At 41.1% G+C, this 21997-nt stretch overlaps 1 protein-coding gene across 1 annotated transcript in view; it reads right to left on the bottom strand.

The window, feature by feature from the left end:
• Positions 1 to 21997, bottom strand: part of LOC119012983 (interphotoreceptor matrix proteoglycan 2-like) — a 59798-nt gene that overhangs the window by 5903 nt on the left and 31898 nt on the right. Inside the window, exons 11-16 of the mRNA XM_037087265.1 lie at positions 21902 to 21957; positions 16739 to 20657; positions 15551 to 16242; positions 9038 to 9257; positions 5901 to 6108; positions 1119 to 1205 (exon numbers count right to left, since the gene is read on the bottom strand). Of these exons, the coding sequence (XP_036943160.1) occupies positions 1166 to 1205; positions 5901 to 6108; positions 9038 to 9257; positions 15551 to 16242; positions 16739 to 20657; positions 21902 to 21957 (5135 nt within the window). The 3' untranslated portion in view covers positions 1119 to 1165. The remainder of the gene's footprint in view (positions 1 to 1118; positions 1206 to 5900; positions 6109 to 9037; positions 9258 to 15550; positions 16243 to 16738; positions 20658 to 21901; positions 21958 to 21997) is intronic.

The raw sequence follows: 21997 nt of genomic DNA, 5'->3' as shown, positions 1-21997 counted from the left end.
CAAGAGATATCAACTATTTCTCCCCCACACCAACTTGTTTTACAGTTTCATCTGAGCCTCCGAGCATTCTCTTTTTTAGTACTACATGAAAAATGTTCATCATAGAATGTTGAATAGAGAATAGGGGTTGAATAGACAGTGTAGTAATATATTCTTGCTTCATGTGTTATCAGCACAGCCAGGTTTGGATCCAAACATCATCCCTACACTAAAAATAGCTCTAATGTGCCGTCAACATTTGGGAAAATATGGAAAAAATGGGCAAGTGCTTTCGTCAACAGTGGCAACCAAAACCAAATGTTTATTAGAAGAAGTCTGACCATCTGCAGCAACCAAAACATGTATTTTAAGCCAAACCGTGATGTTTTCCTGAGCCAAAGAAGTGATTTTTGTGTCTGAAGCTAACAGAAGCGTAAACACAGCATTCAGTTTGAACTTATCTGTGGTTTTACAGAAACCTACTTAGCTAACAATATTTCTGGTGATTGGGTTTAGTCCTCCACTTCACTTCTTCAACTGCAACAGAAACTTTTATGCCCTTGAACGTGCGCAGAGCGATTCAGAAGCTGGCGGAGCACAGACAACAAAGACATCACACTTCAGTTTGTTTTCTGTGCTCCAACACATCAGTGTGTTTTACTTCCACCGGTGCATTTCAAACAAAAGGCAGCAAAGTTTTTGTTTGCAGCAGCAGAAACAGAATCACGGAGGAGCAGGCTAATCAAACCCGAGGGGAGACCAGGACTCCGGGTTTCTGCTCCGAAACAGTGTTGACATTCAGTCCAGCTCCGTCCTTTGGGAGGTTTAATTACTCGCCGCTCGGCTCTGTGTTCCTTAAACACACAGATTGCTGCTCAGATTGGCAGGAAGGATTACAGATGGCCAATTTGTCTGAATAAAATGATCACGGGAGGCTGACGGTGAGCACAGGTGCTGGAGATTAAACCTGAAAAACAAACTGTGGGGGTTCTCCCTGCACCACCAGATCACACAGTCACATTATTCAGCTCTAATTAACATGCCGACTCTCTGCTGAGTGTGCAGCATCTTACTTGACATGACGGCACATTTAAGATAGAAGCAGAACAACCCTGATGCTGGTAACGAGTCCCTCTTACCTTGTGTGGGGTTTTTTTTCAGGTGGTATCCAATCCAATATATTCTCTTAACTGGCCAGGCCTGGGAGGGTGTAACTGTCTTTGTACCTATAAAAAGAGAAAAATAGGTGCGTGTGTAAAAACTGCAACTACAGCAAATCTGCACACGTGGTGAGACTCTCCCCCGACACCGGCGAGAGGACCTGCAGATACAAGAGCTGAGGACAATCATCCCTGCAGAAGAAGAAGACTTTTTCAGCTGATTACTGAAAACGCACCAATGTGACATGAAGGCATCTTGAGATCAGTTTATCCTGGAAAATAATTCTTGCACAGTGAAACAGCCTCTTGTGCATCACTGACTCTAACAGCAGCAGACGTTCAGCTCCTCTGACAGAGAAGCTTCAGACACATTAAACTTTTTTTTTCTTTTTCTAGTTTGCTCTCCAGATTTAGATCAGGAACAAACAAGCAGGTGAGGTGTTAATCAGATTACGTTTCTTTCCGTCAGACATTTTGGTTTCATACTGCTGCTCAGATCAAACATCAGATCACAGGAACTAACACGACTTATTCGTCTGCAGCAGAGGGAAGGGTGAGACTCCTTAGCATAGATTGTGCTAACGACACTTCTGCTGCAATCCATTGCAAGATGGAAGTCAAATATTTCAGATTTAATATTCTCTACCTTTAATCTAAATGCATCCTAATGCATTCGCTCGGGAAAACACAGAAAACATTCAACGGAACTCACTGCTGGCTTAAAATATACTCGCCTCCTCTGGGGAGTCGTGATATTGGAAATTTCTTCTGTACTGGTTGAATGAGACACAGCTTTTTTTATTTTCGGCTTTAATTTTTTTTAAAGGCAGGGCCCTCACTGATGGCTGCCATGCAGGGTGCCAACTGCACATCAGGAGCAATTTGGGGTTCAGTATCTTGCTCAAGGACACTTCAACATGCAGCTCAGCTCAGCCCGGAGGTGGGATTTGAACCAGCGACCTTCCGATCACTAGCCGACCTGTTGAGCCACAGCCGCCATTAATTCATTTTATTTTCTATTAAAAAAATATGAAAAATACAGATTTTTTTTTAAATAGCCAGTTAGGATGTACTGACTCAAAATAAATGCCAAAATGTCTTCCTGTACTGGTTGAATGACTCAATGCGTCAGTCCACCGAGACTAAAGTGACGCACCCATCCATACTTCAGTGGTGAGATGAGAACTAATACTGTCAATCAACAGGAAATCAATAGGAGAAGACACCAGAGTCCAGTCCACAAACTGACTGACACGTTATCTCTGAGGAGACCCATCTGACACTGAGCATGTTTAATTATTCATATGATCTGTAGAAAGAAATCTACGTGGGATTGAGCAGGAAACAGGTATCTTGACTTTGACACCAAATATATTTAGGGCTGTTACTTCAAATCATTTTCATTGTTTTTCATTATTGAGTATTTTCTCGATTAATCAATTCTAAGTTGTAAGCTCAAGATGATGTCTTGTTTTGTTCATAACCCAAAGATATTCAGTTTACTGTCATAGAAAGGGAAAGAAACCACAAAATATTCACATTTATCGAGCTAGGATCAAATATATATATATATTTAAATATTACTCAAACTAATTGATCGATTATTAAACTGATTTAATAGTTGACAACTAAGACTAAGATCTTTATGTGTTCTGTAAGGTGTCAGCAGTTTGCACCAAATACAACAAATTACAGCCTTTTAAAAACATACTGGTCACACAGAATCAGCCAGTAAACTGCAGTTACGATCCAAAAAACAGCTGTTAGAAGCTGAATGTTTGTGTTTTTAACACACACAGAAATCAGTTTGTTAAACACACAAACACTAATTTAGGTGACAATCCAACCACAACAAATCCTGGTCAGTAAAGCCAGGATGTGTGAGGCTGCAGGACAGAAACGTGACCTGTAGTACCAGGAGATGTGGAGAGCAAGGTGCAGGACAGAACCTGGACACCTGTGTTCTGGACTCAGAGCGTCTCAGAGGTTTTCTCTCGGTGAGTTTCAGGGAATCTTTTGCTAAAAAACCTTTATCTCGCAGCAAATGGACTTTGTTGCTTCCTCTGCGGCTCAACGTGTTGTCGAGCGGCCAAGTGAGATTAAAGGAACGTGCAGCTCTGCGGCATTAACCTTTCTGTTCACTGTTAACTGCTGTTTCTGCCTCTCTGTCCTGCTCTTGGCCGGTCTGCACGCAGGATTAGACCAAACAGGGTTCAGTGTTAATGACAGCTGGCAAATCCAACATGACGGAAACCCCCGAGACCCCCCCTCCAGTCCCCAGACGAAACAGAAAAGCTGCTGGAACCTTGAATTTCAGAGAAGAAACCAACTCAGCTGCTCTGCTGTTTGTCCACGTAGAACTGATCAAACGTCCACATGGAACAAAACCAGTGGGGGTCCAGTTTGACAAAAAATTCCTTCAGAGTGGGTTTAGTCATCAACACACACACAGGCAAGCAACGACAGACTGCATCGACTATGTCAGTGTGTTAAATGTTCAATCTTGTCATTTGCAGCCACGAGCAAACCTGTCAGCTCAGTTTAAACATGATTAAATGTTCTCTTTACTGTGTTAAAGATGTTGTATGTATATCTAAAACATCCATTATTTTTACAAAGCTGTTATTCTCAAAGAAACGTATCATTTATTGTGTTTCTGGACTCAGCTTGTCATTTTGAATAAATCTTCTGGGATAAATGAAAAGGACAAAATGATTTTCTCGCTGTCAGTTAAATCAAAACCCGTGTATCTGTCAAACAGAACTGCTTCTCTTCACTTCTTAATAACTGACATTTCAGCGACGATGCTTTCATCTAAGGTGTAATGAAAAAGTTTCAGCAGGTCCAATGAGTTTTCTCCTCCTGAAATTGCACACGCAGGTTTTGTGCATGTGTTCAAAGCGTCCAAAGCAAAATATTTTATTACACCCCCAGCCAGGATGAAAAAAAAATCTTTATTGGAATAATTATAGTAATCAGATAGAGATGTAAATTGATTCCGTCAACCCTTTCACTCTCTCTCTCCGGCACCACCATGGTGCCAGGCAACAAGGCTTATATTGAGCATATTCCTGCTCTCCAAACAATGAAACTAAACATTTTATTTGAACTTTCTGACTTGAACGACTTTTCATTTGCAATTTTCTGCGTGTGTGGAGGTCGTCTATTCCAAGTTCCGAGTATGCAGACAGTAGTTATGATGTTATCAGTGGTGGAGAGGAAATGTACTTATGGAACAACTGTACTGGAAATTTTGTGCTTTCGTATTATTACAGGTTAGATAGAAGTTTATGTGTCCCTTTTTGAAGGTCCCAGCAGGATATAAATTGGTTTAAATGAATATTTAAGTGATGAACAGCAAATATTATTATGAAATTATAATTTTATGTTTGTTTTATAGTTTTATGAGTAACATTCTCAAGTATTCTACACTGTGGTATCTCTATTCTACCCAAATTAAAGATCTGAGTACGTCCCCAACCTCAGGATGTTGTTGTATTGTTGCATTAGCTCACAATGCTCCTGATATTGTAGCTCTTCTCAATAGCATCACTAACATCTTATTACTGAAATGGAGATTCAGAAAATGAAAGTATTCTGTCTGAGTGTGCAGCAGGCATCATAAGGATAATACGAATGTAACCTTAAAATATCTCTGCAAAGGTCCAGATGATGGGAAATTAAAGTTTCAATAGAAGGTTCTGTGAGGTGCTCTGTGTCAGGAGCCGAGCTGCTGAAGTCTAACAGGGCTGAAATGAGATTTTTCTGGCAGCAGAAAGGCAGCGACTGCGAGCCAGCAAGTTAATAAGAGAAACGCTTTCAACGAGTTTAAAATCAAATGGGCATTGATTTACAGTGGTGAGAGCTGGAGATGTGATCGAGAGATTACAGCGAATATAAACAGGAGACGGAGTGAAGAACAAAGAGGGTTCAGACTGAACAGAGCCAAAGTAAATGGAAAGACACAGATTGATATAATTAGCCCTCTGTGAGGGCCACAGACATAGTGTGGAGTATTAAACATGAGATCACCATGTCAACTAAACTTTCTGTAAATGAAAGTGCAGCAGCTCCCCACAGTGCAGTTTATTTAACTTTTAATTCATTTAAAGTTTCATAATTGAATAAAATGTCTCGAGGACAGAAAAGCTCTGCATGTGCACTGGCACACAGTTAATGAAGCACCGCACCAATTGAGCTTTGAAGGATCATGAGCTTTTGATGAATGAACTGACTATACCAAACTTTCAACGTTGCTACTAATGCCTGGAAATCAACAAAAAAACACACATAATTTCTCATTAAACTGAAACATTTATATTTTTTGCTCATCATTCTGACGTAAATACTGATTTTAACATAACATAACGTTCTTTTGTAGGCGTGCTGATTGAGGACAGCCATTTGCTGCTGAGCAGGTAGCTGATCAGATCTGAAAACAGCTGCTGGTGTAGAGCAGGTGGTTCAGAACCACAAGAATGAAGCAAAACGGTACATTTCTGTACTGTAAAACCAACACAAGTGGGCAACTGTGGTGTCAGGTGTTACACACAGTCATTCAGGTGTCAAACTTGATGTCAAACATCAACTCCAAAACTCATCTCCTACTGTTGGCTTTACTGCAGTGACAAAAATGTATTTTTGTCCCTAATTAGCCATGTTAGCAGGTTTCTCGGACTATTTTCTGTGGCTGCTTGCTGTCATCTGATCATTAATACTGAAAACCCAAGATCCTAACAAGCCCTGCATGTACTGATTTACCTGCACATGGCTCCATGTCCTGGAACTATGTGACACTCCCCTCCTTGGCAGTAATCTGGCTGCAGGTCACACACACTCTGACAGGGCAGGCCATTCACTGACAGGTAGCCCGGCTCACACAAACACTCCCCCTCCTTCGTGCGGCCGTTCACCACGCAGCGAGAAAACTCATCGCAGGCCAGGAACTTGCAGGCGTCTGCCTGATCGGCTGCGAGGAGAAGAGGAAGAAACATTGCCAGCATTAGTATTCATGAAGTGTTTGTCTGCGCCTCCTCCTCTCTCTAGGAGGTGCTGAGGAGTGTTTGATTTTAATGAGATCCTCAGCTTCTGGTCTGCATTGAAATGTAAGATTTAGCCTCTGGCGTGGACGGCTTCCGAGACTAAACGTCAGATTCACTCCGGGGAAATTAGCATGTTTGGAGGGATTCACGGATGAAGTGGACGCCGTGTGATGCCACGACGTGTGGTCAGCCTCCATCTGTGTTACTGTTTATCACACATATATCAACATGATAAGTATCTGCGTGTCTGTGATTTTTTTTCTATGGTCAACATGGATACACAGAGGGAGAAAATAACATTTTATTAGACATACACAAGTATCTTTATTTGTAAGAGGAGGAGGTACTTATGATGAAAACTGCTGTAAAAGTAGAAGATGTGTTTTTCAGGTAACTGACGGTGGACCTCAAGGTGAGGCCATTTTGTCACTTTACTCTTGACCTTGGAAGAGGTCAAGAGTAAACTTTCAGTCACAGCATTTAAGGTGGAGAAAAGTCAAATGTCCTGCCAAATATGTCAATACAACCCTGTTCTACTGTAACAATGCTGAAGGGCCCCTTATAAAAATAACTGACATGAGTTTATGTTAAATAATAAACATCAGCTGACACATCCTTATCAAACCCTTTATATTCTCAAATATTTCCAAGTATAGGTCGGGAACAAAGCACTAAAGACCTTAAAGCAGCAATGAGGACCTTTTCTTTGGGTGATTCTATCGGCCCCTGATGACAGAAGCGGTATGAGTACCTCCACTTCCTGTCATAAGATCATGGCAGTTGTTTTTGGGGGAGGACTGAAAGAAAGACGCGCTGTATGTTAAACACAGCTGTTTGCACGTCTGTTACGACCCCGGCTCAAAGGAAGCAACATGAAGGACGAAAACAAAGATGGATAAACCAATTTGAATATGCATTTAGTCAATTAAAGAGAACAGAGAATAACTGAAAGGGTGTAGAGAGACTCATTTCATTTGATCACCTGAGATAATGAGATTAAATACAAATACAACTTTAAAACACTTCACCTGACTTTGGCCAGAGATGCTGGTTCTCTCTGTTCTTTTCGCCCTCACCTCTCTGTAACGTTACGTTCATAAGTAAAGTATAATTCCCCTGCTGCTCCATAAAACACCACCACGTGAACACCTCCCGATCCCTCCTCTGTTACTCTTCTTTTTCTCCTGTTAAAACTCCTTTTTGGGAGAGTTTCTCCTTGTCTGATTCGAAGCTCTAAACACAGACAGCATTTGTATGTTGTACAGAATGCAAAGCCAAGTCCAATTTGTCACTTGCGGTACTAGGCTGCATAAATAAAATCGACCGGATTTGCCTAGTTCATTTATTTGAGTAAGGGTTCTCTGGAGGCACCTGGGTTGGGTGCCATATTACAGTATTGAGTGTATTTAATTAGAACGGCTGAACAACACGACTGTTTCTGCAGAAATTGATCCCCGTTCAAGATTCTGCTGAAACACAATCGGCCGCCTCCGAGGGAAAAAAGATGTTGTAGCAGCACTTCTCCTCTCGGCTGCTCACCTCTCATCTTTATTATTATTACTGCAGCCCTACGATGTTCTGTAAAATCCCACTGTGCATTGGTGGATTTGACATATAGACCTAATTACTGAGTCAATTTGACTGTGTTTGTGATCTCTGTTCTCCGCTGCATCTCATCTGTGGAGAATATTACAAGACAAAGCCTATAATGTATGAGATGCACACGAAGAAGTCGCGCTGCTACAACAGTGGGAGTTATTATAAGATGCTGGTTCGTGTTTTAACACATAAATTAAAAGATATTATAAGACATCTCTGTGCTGTAAAATTAATGAAGGGCTTGGAGGCATTCACAAGTTCTTTTGTCCATAGTGTGACGTTAGAACAAAACAACTGTAGGCAGTGAGGATTATTATGGACAAAACTTGTATGTTAGCTCTAAGAACTAAGTCTGTTTTCAGCAAAGGCTGAATTCTGTGTGGCTGTTTCAGTTTCAGAGTCCTGGTGTTACGCATGCATGCTCACTGTGACACTGTCAGAGTAGTATAGAACAGAGCCATTGTTAATGTTATTACTCACGTCCGTTTTTTCACTGTCATTGGAACATTTAACCTAACTGCTACTTTGGTTCATTTTGTGACTAGGCTGCAAGAAGAAGTTGGAAAAGCGCTTTCCTGAGGAAAAAGTTTGAGTTTTTTAACCGAGTAATGAGTGTGATTCAGGTCTATGTCTGTCAGTGTTAGGTAGTAAATGGCTGCATTTATATGCAGTCAGTAGCTGCCACAAGCAAAGGATTTTAAAGCAAGGGTTCAAAACTCAGTCTTTATCTCCTCCCCTCATGCTGATGGAAAGTCAGGTGAAACTCCACAGTCCACAAAACATTTCTGGAGCTTCACAGCAAACCAGCGATGCAGCATTCTCCTAAATAACTGAAGAAGAGCTGGAAACTTGATTTTAAACGTAAAAAACATCAAATGGTTCCAAACAGCTCATTTGGTTAAATCCAAGTCTGCAGAAGCCCAGAGAACCCAAAAACTATTTGCATCCTTTTTAAAGATGAAAGCTTGACTCGCTGCTGAGCTAAAAGCGTCTAGAAATATTTCGCGGACTAAGAAACTTCACCTGTCTTTCCATCAGCATGGGGGGAGAGATAATGACTGAACTTTCATTTTTGGGTGAACTGTTTCTTTAACTCAAATCTTATTCACGAATGATGGTAAAGTGAGATCACCAGGTGGTTTGGTGTGGCATCAGGTGTAATGCAGCGTTATACCGGGTACGTGTGGTTCAGAGGAAGCTCAGCAGGACTGAGGTCGCGGATTCAAGTTGAAAGTTATGTAAGGTGTCAAAGCGTACCTGGTTCAACATCCAGAGAGCGGGTGTCGATCTGGATGTGCAGGTTCTTGGAGGCAGCGGAGCAGAACTCCTCCAGGACACAGTGGACGGCCTTGGTGATGTTGTACGGCACTGATTTGGCGAACTTCATCTTGCTGTTGACGACCACGCTGCCTTTCCTGAAGTTAAGAATCTCCAGTTTCTTGAAGCCCGTGAGGTTTGCCTGCAGGTACGGCAGCAGCTGGGGACAGAAGAGGAAAATCACTTTGTGGTCTGTTTCTGTCATTTCAAACATTTCTGACTCTTAGACAGAGTATCCCTCAGAGGAAAGAAGCTATTAAATATTTGACGCTTAATTTGATATTAATGACCAAGTGTTTGGTTTCATTTATCAAATCATCTCATCTGGTATACATGAGAAGCCATCCACATAAGGAAGACATTTTGAAGAAATTACAGTTTTCTCAAAACTTCAGACTCAGACATTATGAAAGTGTGACACGGAAGACAAACTGCATCAAACAAAGCTGCTGCATGGACAAAAACAACAGTAAAGGGAGGGCAATAATGTTAATGCAGTTTGAGAGCAATCAAATTGTCTCATCATACAATCCACTTTCTTCTGTCTACACAGACTGAAGTCATAGATTATTTGCTCCCCCCGTTAGAGCTCCATAAAGCAGTCGATAAATCAAAATTCTTTATGCCGTTAATTGACGGACACAATCTGATTCTTTCCTGCATTTCATATTAATGTCTCCAACTTCTTTCTATACATCAACAGATGTGTTTCTTCTTTTTTAATTTTTTTTTTAAATAATTTTGATATTTTCCTCACTTGGATTAAATCAAAAGCATTCATTGCCATGGAAGAGCTGTAAAGATGACAGGACAACTTTAAACTCATGCAAACATCTCTAAGAGGCAAAGCTGCTTTGGGGGAAGAATCCTCTGACATCTGGCTCATTGAGGATTAACTCAAACAAAGAACCACATTATATCTGCAGATGTGGTGAAAGAGATCAGAGAAATGTTTTCAAGCAAAACTCTAGCAATGTCTTTTTTGTGTCCCTTCAAATCAAGGACACATACCTCCACCAAGGCTGCGTGATCCATTATTCATGGATTAATCATTAATAATGGAAAACATTGAGAAAATCTCCCTTTATGAAATAAAATGGGTGCTGCTGTCAGCGTCTCCTCTGGAAGGAGTTACGCTGGAGTGAAGTTGAACTGTAAAAATACAACTAATAGTCTAAGTAAGTGGTTTCTAATGTTTATTGTCTGATAGACCCCCAAAACCTCAACTGCACACAAGTTCCAAATGTATTCATTTGAACTTGTTTTTAAACAGAATCTTATTTAACTCTATTAGTTATATAAAAGTGGACACTGTTGTGCTTTTCCTTGCAAGAAAAAGGGATCCTGACATCTTCCAAGTTTATACTTGATCTAGTTTTTCTTTTCTAAACCTGGTCAGTTTCACATTTTTTGCTATTTCTACCTTTGAGTTTAGTTAATTAATTTTTTAGTCAGTAACCACAAGTGCTGTATTGATACAATTTGATATCTTAATCAGGTCTTTGTGGTAAAGTTCTTGACCACTTCCACTCGTACTTGTCACGAACGAAGTATGATGGTGTTCGTCAAGGAAGCATTCTGGGCCCGTTTGGTTTAGTCCTGCTAGCGGCAGTTACAGGTCCTATACAGGCTTATTTTTGCACTTTGAGAATTTTTGACAGCTTGGGAAAAAATGTCAGTTTATAAGCTTTCAAAAGAGCCCATTACTATGCCTGCACTCCAAATGGTTCAACAACAGCTTTGGATTTACTTACATATATTGCATACTTTTCCAGGGATGGTAAGACTAAGCACAATTATCATAATTATTTCTTCTAATTTTTCACTTTTGTTTCATCTGGGTAAAATACAAGTTACTGTTGTCACAGTGATTTTGGGATCCTAAAATGTTGCCACAGGTGTGAATCATGCCTCTCAGTCGTACACAGGCAGCTGCACATTAGGGACTAAATCTCTTTAAGTTACTTTTTCCTACACCTTACACATGTTTATGGTATTTTTTCTAATGAAAGCAGCAACAGGAAAAGTATTCTGTTGCTGCTGTTTGTTTGCGCGTTGAGATGATAAACACTAAGTGGTACTGGCAGCGACTGCCACTGATGTGATTATGTTGTTTACTGGAGAGATGCAGTTTAGCAGCACACCGCTCGCTCAGATGATGAACAGTTGCTTCAGTTTGTTTCAGTCGTCAGTTTCCTTCATTTATTCCTTCTGTCATCAAGGTCGTTCGTGTTGGAGAGAGTCGCTCACCTCAAAAACCGACACCACATCATCAAATTAGTATCTCCTAAAATCCAGTTTAACTCGCACACACTCAGGGGTGCTACATTTCTGCACAGCAAACGATTTAACTGCAAAAAACCCCCAGAAATGCTCAACGAATTTGATTCTCTAATTCCCATATGGCCGTACATAATTACCTCTATTGATGCAGTTAACAAAACTGTTCAGTGAAATAAACAGTAAAACCCTTTTCAGAAAATGTGGGTCTCATAAGGATTTAGAGCACACTGTTATTTTTAAGCGGGGCAATCTATAGGCCTGATCCGGTCGGTTCTATTTATGTGATAATTACTGTGTTTTAGTATTTAGATTTATTCTGCTTTATTTTGATTTAGTCAGCATTAACCAGAGGCAGCCCTGGAGCACAGAGAGAAGGAGCAGGTGAATGCAAGGATGATGGTTTGATTCCTCTGGTCAAAACAGGCAAAGCCTGTGATTTGATTACTGCCCTTGAGCAAGGCTGTTGTCTGCATTGTTTGAGAGGCTGAGTTGATAATTGCAGACACATACTGTGACTAGAGTCAGGACAGATCTGATCCAATGTCAGTACTGGGCGCTGATACAGATATCAATCTGATTCACTTGTGGGATGACAGACTGGTGTCGCGATCCATCTGATTCAGATTCCATCGTCTGACTGAACTATTGTCAATTTCCCACTGCGCTCTTTGACATTCATTACTAATACTTGTTAAATACATTACTCTACAGTAGATTTATTTTAGTTTTCTAAACATTAACAAAAATATGATACTGATCAAACCAACAAAATGTTGAAGAGGAAGAAATGTTGTAAATAATAAATATTGTAAATGTTGTAAATATATATATATATATATATATATATATATATATATATATATATATATATATATATATATATATATATATATATAATATTCTCACTTTTTAGTTAGTTATCGTTGAATTAGTACTTTTAAAGAAGTACACCTTGATGTTAGCAAATTGAATAAAAAAAAAAAAAATCAGAATGGAAGAAAACCGCATCAATTTGGTCTCACAGCATCAAACAACACAATGACTGCCCCAACAACCAAGTCAAGGACAATATATGGCTTGAGATCACCGAGCCGCACCCTCAATGCTTCCTTCAGGAAGTGCTCTTGAGAAATTATTCTGTTTATTTTCCCCCAATCATATTAAATATCCGCCTTGGTTTTATCTAATGTAATTCAGAATATTTTAAAATGTGGCTCTTCATTTTCTGGAGGACTGCATTTTATTGTGCAATCCTGGAGTGTATAACAACATTGAAGCTGAACCTTGAGATGAATAATAACAGGACATGAAGTCGAGTCACATTTCTTCTCCCGAGGTGGAAAACAATAGGAAGGTGGGGGTGTAAATTACACAGCTAACACAACTGCCTCTTACCACAAAAGAGAACGTCTTCAGAACGTCCTGTGTCTGTAGTCAGTTTAACTCACAGTTCTGTTCACCAGTGAGTCATTTGTTAACAATAAAGCATCAGTACTGTTTCTATGGTAACCTACAAACTAAGATACAAATGGGTAATAAAAAACAGGCAGCAGGACACAAGGGTACACTGAAAGGTTTGATGACAAAGACATCTATCTATCTATCTATCTATCTATCTATCTATCTATCTATCTATCTATCTATCTATCTATCTATCTATCTATCTTTTTACATCAATATCAGCATTGCCCCCTAAAATTGAGAATCAGTCTGTCTTTAATCAAAATATTTTCGCATCTTAGCAAATGTGAGTTTTAATCCCATAACTAGAATTCTTTCTAGACACTGTTGTGTTTCAGTCACAAGGTAAGAGAAGACATTTGCAGTCCTGCTCAAGTTTTGAAGCCTCAGCACATGTGTAGCAAAAAGCTCTTCATCTTAATTTGCACCAATTACTGTGGTTGTATCTAAGTGTTTTCCCCACTTACAGCCTGAATACAGGATAAATGTCTGGACTTATCAAGGCTACGAGAACACAATCGTTCTCATTGATTTTTACTTACTCTGACGTTTTCCAGTGTTATTATCATATATAAAACATTTGCTAAGATTTAGAGAAACACAAACCTCATAAAGCATTTCTCTGCATTTATCGAGTACTCTGATGCTGACCATGCACCATCTTTATCAGCCTGTTTAATATTCTCACCGGGGAGCTTCCTGGGGTAACAACCACCTGCTAATAGTGGCCACTGGGAACTTCCCAGTATGAATGGTTTACTGATGAATTATATCTATTTGAGTTAGACAAGAAAGTCTGTCAGAGAGAAGTCAGAGAGAAGAATTTGTACCAATCGATAGACACATATCTTTTTAAATCTGATTTAAAAGGAGAAATCTTTAAATGGAGTTCAGAGGTGTTTTCTATTTCAAGAAAAGCTTCTGAGCGCACAGAGAAACCACAGCGCTGCCACTCCGAGCTGAATGAGTGCAGGCAGCCAAAAGGGCATCTAAATTAAACTGCTGCCTGGCTGCTTATCGAAGGGATTTACACACTTGTTTGGGGAGCAGTGATAATCAGAGCGACATTCAAAGGAGTGCAATAAAAAAATCTGTGAAAAGGTTCGTGTATGAGCACCACGATGAGCATTCAGGATGATAAAAATGGAAAAAAATTAAAAGTTCAGCTGCTTTCTTGAGAGTTTATCATACAGTCATTTCTGGTGAAGTTTCGTAGTCCACAAGACATTTCTGGAGCTTCACAGCAAAACAGCTTTACAGCATCCTCCTAAACAGCTCAAGTAGCTGGGGACTTGTTTTGATGTCATGTCATGTCATGGTCTGTAACCGCTTTATCCCTTTTTCAAGGGGTCGTGGTGGGTGTTGCTGGAGCCAATCCCCAGCTATCACTGCGCGAAGGCAGGATACACCCTGAACAAGTCGCCAGCTCATTGCAGGGCCCTCACTGACGGCAACTGCACATCAGGAGCTATTTGAGGTTCAGTATCTTGCTCAAGGACACTTTGACATGCAGCTAAGTTCAGCCCAGGGGAGCCGGGATTTGCACCAGCAACCTTCTGATCATGAGCCGACCCACCAAGCCGAGCTACAGCCGCCCCTGTTTTAAAACGTAAAAAACAAAAATAAAAAATAAAGTGCTCAGTACAGCTCATCCTAACCACTGTCTCCCTGAGATCCCAAACTGAATCAGTCTGTGTGTTGAAGGTGTCAGTAATATCTTGTCAAATTAATTTGGGATCTCAGGCCAAACAATTCCCTGCCTACTTCAGCTATTTAGGAGAATTTATATTTTTGGGTGAACTGTTCATTTAAACAAACTCAAAAGTTACTACAAATTTTGTGAGCGGTTAAATAGATTTTAAGTGGTCCATTTAATGTGGCAACCATCCACAAAAATATGGGTATTTCTCTCACACGGGATGAACAAGAACTCACAGCAGCATCTTCTCTTATTCCCCACTACATTCCCATGGCACATTCTCTCTGTCCCATTAAGCGAATCAAGTCATTGTTTTTAGTAAAATGAAGGCTGCATCGTGTCCACCTGAGCTTGAAATTATTCCCTTACTTCATCTACTCATTTAAAAGAAAAAAACAAAACACAACATATTCATTCATGACAGTTCTCACGCTGAGGGCTTCCAGAGAGCTCTTAGAGAACGAAAACAAAGCATCAAATGAACGGGAGCAGCTGCTCATGTTCATTAATTGTCTGTTTTACCCGTCAAGTCGTAATGAAATTCAGTGGGGAAGGTCACACATCTTGATTGTCAGAAGCTTTACTTATTTCCTTTCATGTCAAAAAAGTCTTTTGTCTTTTGAGTGAGGTCAGAAAATTATTATTAACATTTTAAAAGGTTTTCTCATTGAAAATATAATCATAAGAGATAAATTATATGGTGACTGAGGGCATGTCAGCATCAGAGCCATGTTATCTAATAGCTCCAAGCATATCTTAGTAGGGCTGCCATTAACTATTATTTTCATTGTTAATTTATTAAGTAACTTAATACAGAGGGCAGAGGCTCGTTCACAAATTACACCCAAATGCGCTAGACTCTCAGGAAAGTTTGTGAAAGTGGAAAATCTATCCAAATTTGGCACTTGGGTGTGGATTTAAGACATCCATGATAAAAGGCCTGTATAACATAATCGAATCTCAGGATTTAAATAATCAATATCAGACAATTTGCGTCTAGATCTACTCACCACATCTAAGAAAGTGTTCTCCAGGGATTTGTACTCCAGAGATGTCTTGTTGAAGAGGTCCTCGGAGAAATCCATGTTGGTGACGCGCAGGCTGAAGAACACTACCAGCTCCCTGCCCTGGCTGGCCCTGGTCATGGTGGGTGTGGTCAGATATCTCACTGGAGGCGGTGCTGTGACGCTGACAGGGGCGTTTTCCTTCCACACGGGTGGGAAGCCACTCCCCTCGTCCGGCAGCACGTTTACCTCTGTGGCTGCTACGTCCGTTTGATCCAGCTCCACTGCCAGGTCCTTTACATCCTCAGCGATGAAGTCTTCGGTGGCCGCCGGTGGACTAGTTTCGCCTCCTTTCTGCTCCGCCTCTGACAAGTCTTCATCAATAATGACCACGGCTGGCTCACTCTGCTCTGTCTCTGCCTCTGTGCCATCATCCTCTGAAGACTCAGGAGTAGAGGGGATTACGGATTGCTCTGCTACCTCCTCAAAGAGTCCAGAGTCTATAGTCAGACTAGGTGTGGACACTTCAGACACATCAACTGAAGCTGCTGGAGGTGTAAGAAAATAGTCTGGAACTGGTGCCGTCGTTGGACTGATGTCTCTTTCTGGGGATGAATCACTTTCTTTTGACTCCTCAGGGAGGTTTTCTGTCACTTTGGTGCCCTCTGATGTGTCTGGTTTGTCTGGAGCTGTCACCTCTTTGAAATGTCAGGCAAAAAAGGCAGAATTAAGTAATGAGCACTCACAAAGGATTTCCACAAATTACACAAATGTGCCTGCTGAGTGAATTATTTATAACACATTCAAACTGCTTCATGGAGAGTTCTCAATCTGAATCCACAACATCTGCATTGAGATAATATCCTAGATATAATTTCCTGGTATTTGAAAGGATCCAAAAACCCTGCTCTATTAAAAGAACAGGTTCACGCAAAACATGAACACTCATTATCTATGACACTCAGTCATTATCTACTGGGGAAAAGAAACATAAAATGGCTCTATACAGCTCATCCAGCGTATTTCAAGCATCTAGAAGCCCACAGAACCCAACCTGATTTGAAAAAAATTGTAATTTAAACCTTTTAAAAGCCCTTATCTACACTGTCGACCATTATGAGTGAAATCTCAACCATGCATCAAGGGTGTAAATAAGAGATGTTTTGTCAACTAAAACTAATTTCTGTTCCTCACCTGCAGTATCAGAGGTTATTTCCAACTGTAGATCACTCTCGGATGATTCCGTCGTAGTAACTGCATCAGTGTCCATCTCGACTTGTGTGTCTATGCTGTCAGCATCCTCCACAGTGTAAATGTCATGGATAATGGGGTATTCGAGTTCCGGTTCACCTACATCTTCAGAAGGTTGGCTTTTTACCGGTATGATCAGTAAGTTATCCTCCTCGTGTGGCTGATGGAAGTCCGGTCTGTCGGGTTGAAGGAACTCCTCTTCAACAGTCTGAGCAGTATCTTCTCGAGAGTGAATTTCTCCCCGACCATCCAATCCGTGAAGAATTTTGATTGATTCAGCTGGTGGTTCAGTAACATCTTCCTCAGGTTCTGGTTCTAAAATGGCAACTAACCCCTCCTCTGGACTTGGTTCTGGGACATCAACACCATCCCCTTCTGATTCAGGCTCTGAAAACTCTTCTACTGGTAGTTTGACAAGATCTACGCCTTGCTCTGGTTCTGATGCTTCCTCTGGACTCTCAACCACTGCCTCTTGTCCTTCTAAAACATCAACTGCCTCTTCTGCAGCTGCTGGTGGATGTTGCGGTTTTAAAATGTCTACAGTATCCTCCTCCGGTTCTGGAGCTGCAACCACTTCTTCCAGTTTTACAACCTTAACTACATCTTTTTTTGGTTGTACTACGTCAGGTATTTCTTCTGGCTCTTTCCCTTGATCTGGTTCTGGAGTTATTCCCACTACCTCTACCATTTCTTCACTTGGTTCTGAAACCTTTTCTGGTTCCTCTTCTGATTGTGCAGCCTCAACTATCTTGTCTCCAGTTTGTATCACTTCAGTCACATGCCCTTCCTGTTCTGGTGCTGTTTCTGGTTCAGATGCTGGGTCCAGTAATTCAACCACACCATCAACTGGTGCTGGTTCTTCGACGACTTCTCCTTCATTTGAAATCTCCACCAACCCATCCTCTGATTCTAAAGTCCCATCCTCTGGTTCTGAAATATCCACAATATCTTTTACAAGTTTCACAACATCATCGGCTTCCTCCTCAACTAACTCTGCTTCTGGTACTGTCTCCCCTACTGGTGCAGGTTCAACCACCTCTTCCACTTGTTCTGACACCTCATCTACATTCCAGCCAAGATCTGACTCTTCCTCTACTTCTGGAGCTAGACCTAAAACTTCAACATCATTCTCAAGATCTGGACCTGGTTCTGACACCGCAACTATGCCTTCCTCTGGTTCCTCATCTGTAACTTCAACAACTTCTGTTTCTGGCTGCAAAACTTCCACTGCTTCCTCCGTCAAAATCTCAACTGTGCTATCATCTGATTCTGTCTCTGTCTCTGAAACGTCACCAAGCTTCTTTTCCATTTCTTCTGATTCTGAAGCTGCCGTCTCTTCCTGATTTCCTATTACCAACTCGTCCTCTGACTCTGAAACTTCAGCTACTTCTTCCGACTCAGGTACTTTTTGCTCTGGTTCTGAGACTTCAGCCACTGTTTCCTCTGAGACTTCAGCCACTTCTTCCTCTGGCTCTGAAACTTCAGCTACTTCTTCCTCTGGCTCTGAAACTTCAGTTACTGCTTCCTCTGGCTCTGAAACTTCAGCTACTTCTTCCTCTGGCTCTGAAACTTCAGTTACTGCTTCCTCTGGCTCTGAAACTTCAGCTACTTCTTCCTCTGGCTCTGAAACTTCAGTTACTGCTTCCTCTGGCTCTGAAACTTCAGCTACTTCTTCCTCTGGCTCTGAAACTTCAGTTACTACTTCCTCTGGCTCTGAAACTTCAGCTACTGCTTCCTCTGACTCTGAAACTTCAGTTACTACTTCCTCTGGCTCTGAAACTTCAGCTACTTCTTCCTCTGGCTCTGAAACTTCAGTTACTACTTCCTCTGGCTCTGAAACTTCAGCTACTTCTTCCTCTGGCTCTGAAACTTCAGTTACTACTTCCTCTGGCTCTGAAACTTCAGCTACTGCTTCCTCTGACTCTGAAACTTCAGCTACTTCTTCCTCTGACTCTGAAACTTCCACTACTGTTTCCTCTGGCTCTGAAACTTCAGCTACTGCTTCCCCTGGCTCTAAAACTTTAGCTTCCACTTTCTCTGGTTCTGAATCTTTAGCTATGTCTTCCCCTTGTTTTGAAACTTTAGCTACTTCTTCCTCTGGCTCTGAAACCTCAGATACCACTTCCACTGACTCTGAAACTTCAGATACCACTTCCTCTGGCTCTAAATCTTTAGCTACCTCTTCCCCTTGTTCTAAACCTTCAGCTACTTCTTCCTCTGGCTCTGCAACTTCAGCTATTTCTTCATCTGGCTCTGAAGCCTCAGCTACCTCTTCCCCTGGTTCTGAAACTTCAGCTACCTTTTCCCCTGGTTCTGAGACTTCAACTACTTCTTCCTCTGGCTCTGCAACTTCAGCTACTTCTTCCTCTGGCTCTAAATCTTTAACTACCTCTTCCTCTGATTCTGAAACTGCAGCTACCTCTTCCCCTGGTTCTGAGACTTCAGCTACTTCTTCCTCTGGCTCTAAATCTTTAACTACCTCTTCCTCTGATTCTGAAACTGCAGCTACCTCTTCCCCTGGTTCTGAGACTTCAGCTACTTCTTCCTCTGGCTCTGCAACTTCAGCTACTTCTTCCTCTGGCTCTGAAACTTTAGCTACCTCTTCCTTTGACTCTGAAACTTCAGATGCCACTTCCTCTGGCTCTAAATCTTTAGCTACCTCTTCCTCTGGTTCTGAAACTTCAGCTAGCTCTTCCCCTGGTTCTGAGACGTCAGCTACTTCTTCCTCTGGCTCTGAAACTTCACCTACCTCTTCCTTTGACTCTGAAACTTCAGATGTCGCTTCCTCTGGCTCTGAAACTTCACCTACCTCTTCCTTTGACTCTGACACTTCAAATGTTGCTTCCTCTGGCTCTGAAACTTCAGCTACCTCTTCCTCTGGTTCTGAAACTTCAGAAAGAGCTTCCTCTGGCTCTGAAACTTCAGCTACTTCTTCCTCTGGCTCTGAAACGTCTGCTACGCCTTTCCCTGGCTCTGAATCTTCAGTTATTCCTATCTCAGGTTCTGACGCTGCTAAAGTCCCTTCCTTAGGGACAGAAACTTCAATTTGTTCAGGTGTTGGCTGCAAAACCTCAAGCAGTTCTTCATCTGGTTCCACCACTAACTCTCCCTCTGGTTCTAGCAATTCAACTTCAGTTTCTAACTCTGAAATATCATGCCCCTTTGTGTCTGAAACGTCAACAGTGTCATAAGGTTCAGGCACCAATTCAGCCTCTTCTTCATCTGGAAGAGCATTAACTTCTTCGTCTTCTTGAAGGTTAACTGCTAGTTCAGTGGGCGGCTGGCCTGTGACGCCTGAAAGTGTTGTGACTGGGAGCACCAAATCAGTCAGCTCTTCTCCAGCAGGAGCTGCGGTAAATAAAATCTGTTTGGTGGGGGTGACTACATCCAAAGTAAGACCCTTGCTGTCCTCTTCAACAGGAGCCAGGTCTTCCTCTGATATCAGATTCGGAGACATACTAATATACGGAGCATCTGTCTCCAACTCAGGAATGGCAGGGGGGGTCGGGATATAGTCTCTCACAAGTTCACCAGTTTCATCGTGATGAATGGTTTCAATCTCATGTGTAATGATCAGTAATTCTTCTTCCTCCTCGTCTCCATTTGATGGCTCAGGCTCACTCACATAAATTGCCTCAGAGACATCTGTAAAATTCTCTGAGGCAGAGGAATGATCAGTGCTCTCTGCCACCCCACCAGTCACCGCCATTGTGTCATCATCTGGGACAGCTGTGGGATCTAGCAGGGTCACAAGTGCATTTTCCTTCTCCATGGGCGTGAGGGGAACGACCAGCCGAGGTTTATCAACTTCTGGCTCTTCAGTGAAAACTTCGAACTCATTGTGTGAATCTGGCTCACTAGACTGGGGAGAGATGGATTTAAAAGAAGAAAAAGGGTTGTGATTTTTGGCAAAATTGCATTTTAATTTTCATTTCCTAAACCTTAACTTAAATATGCTGTCTATTTAATTTCAATAGCTCACGTTGTTGGGTTGGCATTGGTAACACGTTATTTTTTTGGGCCCTTAAGTCTATTAAAAAACCCTTTATAGCTACAAATACATAGCAATTTTAAAAAAAATAATTATTATATTCAGTTGAAATGATGGGCTAAGTGGAAACAGTATATCATTGGTACACTTCTAAAAATTACATTAAAAAGTTAACGCTTGCATAACTAATGGTCTTTCAGTCAGTGTACAAAGGCTGAATATCCAGAAGTTTCCAATAATAAATTCATATTTACTTTGACTGAATATATGTCTGTTAATCTTTCCTAGTCATTAACATTCTCATTGTTTCAAGCTAATTTAGCTTATAATTGCAACATAACTTTCCCCAGTATTGCTCCTTCTATGAAGAAAATTACGGGACTTGCAACCTAACATTGTGCAACAACATTTAAATCATCATGTAATGTGAAAGTTACACTTTGTAGTGCCAGACCAACAGAATCAATACCAATCAATTCTGACACTATTTCTCATGTTATTTTGACTTTTTTCCACCAAAGTGTTATTTTGGGTAGGGTTAGGTTGTCATTATCTGAAGAGTGGGTCAAAGGATAGAGGTTTTGGGTGCTATAGAGAACGTAAAGCCTTTTCAGGCAATGTTATGATTTGTGATTCTGACCTACAACTACAACTGTTTTCTTTGGCTGCACAGTGGCAGTACAGTAGGGTGGTTTCTCAAAGCAAAACAAGCTCTGACAAACCGACTGCCCGGAAAATGTCAGACAGTAAAAGGTTAGAGATCAGCTGGTGAAGGAAGTGGAGCATTTAGCAAATACAGAGAGAGATTCTTTAGAATTAGTCGAGACCAATATTGAAAACTGGACTTACATTCATCAGGTGGACGCAAACACCATTCCAATTGCACAAAAATGTTGCTCAATATTTGGTGGATGTGAAAGCAGTTGCTAATGTGTAAGTGATACAAACTCTATAGCCCAGTAGTATATAAGGCAGCATTTGTTTGAGTCTGAGTCTTCCCAAAAAGTTACAGAACATGATTGTGCTTCCTATAATTACAGCTAAATGACACTATATCGAAAAATCCTCCTTTCCCGAGTCTATTTCTGTTGCAATTCCAAAACCTCTTACTGTACCTCATCCACTATTTCCACTGAGGAGCTTGATGTCAGTGCTGGAAGGAGTACTGCTTCTGTCAAAAATAAAAAAAAGCAAATGTTTTTTTTACACTT

Source organism: Acanthopagrus latus, chromosome 22, assembly GCF_904848185.1.
Source record: "Acanthopagrus latus isolate v.2019 chromosome 22, fAcaLat1.1, whole genome shotgun sequence".
Classification (NCBI taxonomy): Eukaryota; Metazoa; Chordata; class Actinopteri; order Spariformes; family Sparidae; genus Acanthopagrus; species Acanthopagrus latus.
The sequence above is the reverse complement of the archived record's forward strand: the minus strand, read 5'-3'. Positions and strand labels throughout refer to the sequence as shown.